Source organism: Eimeria mitis, genomic scaffold (genome assembly GCF_000499745.2).
Source record: "Eimeria mitis Houghton genomic scaffold, Emh_scaff2065, whole genome shotgun sequence".
Classification (NCBI taxonomy): Eukaryota; Apicomplexa; class Conoidasida; order Eucoccidiorida; family Eimeriidae; genus Eimeria; species Eimeria mitis.
The window spans coordinates 1-3,238 of record NW_013570389.1 but is presented as its reverse complement, the minus strand read 5'-3'; the positions used below and the strand labels follow the sequence as shown (position 1 = coordinate 3,238).

At 49.2% G+C, this 3,238-nt stretch overlaps 1 protein-coding gene across 1 annotated transcript in view; it reads right to left on the bottom strand.

Annotated features, from left to right (window-relative positions):
- Positions 1-124, bottom strand: part of EMH_0048140 (uncharacterized protein) — a gene marked incomplete at both ends in the record, with an annotated part of 4,652 nt that extends 4,528 nt beyond the window's left edge. The window contains one exon of the mRNA XM_013496368.1: positions 35-124. Coding sequence (XP_013351822.1) covers positions 35-124 — 90 coding nt within the window. The remainder of the gene's footprint in view (positions 1-34) is intronic.
- Positions 125-3,238: the final 3,114 nt, after the last annotated feature.

The window sequence follows — 3,238 nt, the reverse complement described above, 5'->3', positions numbered from 1 at the left end:
TCCCTCTCTGTTCATCAATCGTTGCGCTGCGTACCCCGTGAAGCTCAGCTGAGGTTTCGTTCGCCTCCTTCGGGTGTCCGCTGCTACTTTGAACTCCATCCTCTCGAATCTCGAGAGGCTCCATTCTGCCAAGGCATCCGTTGGTAGCCGCAGCTTGTGCGGGTTTCTGTGCCCGATGGGGCGGAACTCGTGGCTGCTGCGTGTGTTGCCGCTCGAGTTGGATTCAGATCCAGTGGAGTTCGCCAGAAGGGCGCGATAAGTCAGGGCGATCTCCTAAAGTAAACCCAAGGTTTGTGTTTTGCATGTCGAATAGGGAGTTTCACGCAGACGAGACTTGTTTTGAGCTGCAGAACCGCTGGAGACACTGTCCGTGAGGTGACCTGCACACAGGTGGCCTTGAGGCCAGCTGCGACCGGCATGTCGAGCAACTCAAATAAAGGAACGGTTAAACAGACAGCGTCAAACTCAGTAATAAATTAGCTTATACTGGGTGAGGGACTGAACACTTCTCCTCCAATTGCCCTGAAATCTGCACAGCCCACAAGCTGAATAGCCAACACCGAGAGGAGCGGGGATATTTCACCCCTCTAAAGAATCTGCCACAACAAATATGAAAACGCGAAAAATTTATAATTTTAAAAAGATTAACATCAAAAGAGTGAATGATTTTGAAGGGTTTATAGATTTTCTACTAGTTTTCGTTGGGTGGCGACGTTCACAGTCTTCCCGCAGGGGCGCGTAAGCAATCCTGCCTGCGCGGCCTGCTGTTTCCTTCTTGTTTTATTGTGGTGCCATCGTTATACAATTACCATTTCAACAACCCCCTCTACTGAATAACGCATCTTTGTTTTTGCTAGTGCGACAACTCCGAGATCGAAGTTGATGTTGGTATATCTGCAAAGCTTGATGAACCGGTATNTTTTGCTAGTGCGACAACTCCGAGATCGAAGTTGATGTTGGTATATCTGCAAAGCTTGATGAACCGGTATCCCCCAGTACGAGAAATGGTTTCGGAGCTGTCCCTCACTGAAACTTCGGTTGAAATATTCTCGATATCTCTCAACCTTTGTGAGATACTTGGAAAAGTTCTGTTAAAGCCGCATGGGGCCTCGTTGGTGGGCTTTCTCAGTGCAACGAGCGGTTATGCAGTGTGTGGTGTTTCATGTTGCGCATGAGAACCTATGGGCTTCTTTCAGTGTGCGCGTGGCTCCACTTTGTAACGCTTTCCTTTGATGATTAAGGCTGCAGTAAGTGCATGCAGATGGAGGTGCCTCAGCAGTAGGAGCTAGAGCGCAGAACTAAATGGCTTGAAACCCGGCGCCTGCAGCTTCAACTAGCTTGGGCTTTTCTTGATTGTGATGCTTCATTTAAAAGGGATTCTCTGCCTACAATGGTTGTCGGCCATCGCTAAAAGTTGCTCCCAAGCCTACAAGTCCTCATCTGTGTGTGTGTAGCCCTTTCCAGTTGTTTTTGTGGGTGCACATCCTTTGGGACACGCCATTACACGGCCCGTAGTTGAAATACGCGAACAGGCGAGCAATGCAAATCAAACGGAAAATCCCATGTAAAAAATAAAGGTCGCTTGGATCACAAACTGCGTGTAGCACGGTGGGGCCGAAGTTGGCGCATGCGCTGCTACTTGCGTGCAGGCTGCTTACTAAAGCCCAAGTAAGTGTTCAACAATTGTCCCCAGCGTTAGTGCTTGCACCGGACGAGTGGGACTCCCTCGAAACATTAGTTGAATCGAGGTGCGTTGCAACTCGTGTCAGCTCGCCAAGCTGCCCGTCTCCCCGGTCACAGGCCCTTGGGTCTCAGGGCCCAGGCCGCCTGGGAACTGGGAGAGATCAGGTACTTTCGGAAAACTCTGAAGTACTTTTAACTCTATTACACCTTTTGAAACTTGTCGAATGATAAAGAGGAGTCGGATAACGAGAAGGCAAGGGGGATGAAGTTTTGTTAAGATGCCTTTTAGTTCTCCAAAGACCTGTCTCCGCAAAGCCTTTTAGAGAAGTACAGGCTTCTGGAAGGTCTGTTATCATTTCCCACTCTGTGGGGTTAGGGCATAGGATTTAGGGTTCAGGGTTTAGGGTTTAGGGTTATACTTGGTAGCGCCGCATGTTTAACCGGGGCAGCTGATGAAATTGAAACCCACCCCGCACAGCTGGAAGCTCTGGCGCACAGAGCTTCCAGAAGCCTGTACTTTTCTAATGCGCTTTGTGGTGAAAGCTCCTTGGAAAACTAAAAGGCATCTTACCAAAACTGCATCCCCTTTGCCTTCTCGCACAATTGATGTTGATCAGCATCTGGAACTGGCCAACGACTCGGTAGCTTATCACGTCAAAACAACATGGGCCATCCAGCTGAGAAGGATTTCCCAGCAAAACAACTCATGAATAGTGTCTCCGCCCTTGCTGAGTATCCAGGGTTGGCGGCCACCGCGATGCGGAAGCTGTGGAGGAGCTCCTTGGCTTCATCGGCCTCTACAATCGTCTTCCAGGTGGACCCAGAGAGCTACACTAGCTAGGCGCATTTTGGTTATTAGATAGGGAGGTACAACGATTGTCGTTAGGCCCTTGCAAGTGATCCATCTTTGTGAAGCATATGCGGACAATGGGAACATTCCCGCATGCACTACGATCCCCGTTTATTCCCATGTCATCAAGGAACATGGCAATAGCAGAATTGAGGAAAAGTTCATGAGGAACGCTTTCGATAAAGCGATAGATAGTGAAGTACCAGGCCTTGTTGAACAGAGGTCTAACGGTGGACTCGACACGTTTGTATCGAGATGATGACCGATTGCCTCCTTTAAACGGATATCCGAGATCCATAGCAGGGCTATCCCTTTAAGGGAGCCAGTCGGTAACCGTATATGCGGAGAAGGGACCAAGTGGTGAAAGGGTGGGCAGTGCCACGATGATGTGGTACTTCCAACGTCATCGGAATCCTCTACGGAAAGAGGCCTTCAATTTCCCGAGAAGAAGGGATGGAGGAGGCTCCTACGCAGTGGAGATGCGCTACAGGAAACGAGATAGAAATGCATGCACGCTGTCGTGGTGGTCTTACGAGAACCGCAGTTTTAAAGGAGTCAACACAGTTAATAGTCAAAGAACACCGGAAGTGGACAGATTTAAAAGAAGAGTTCTCAGATGTAACAAATAACAAGCAGCTACTATAGGATAGGCTGCCCGATGGAGGCTCAATGTTGCGCTGGGACACTACAGTGTGACGTTTGTAT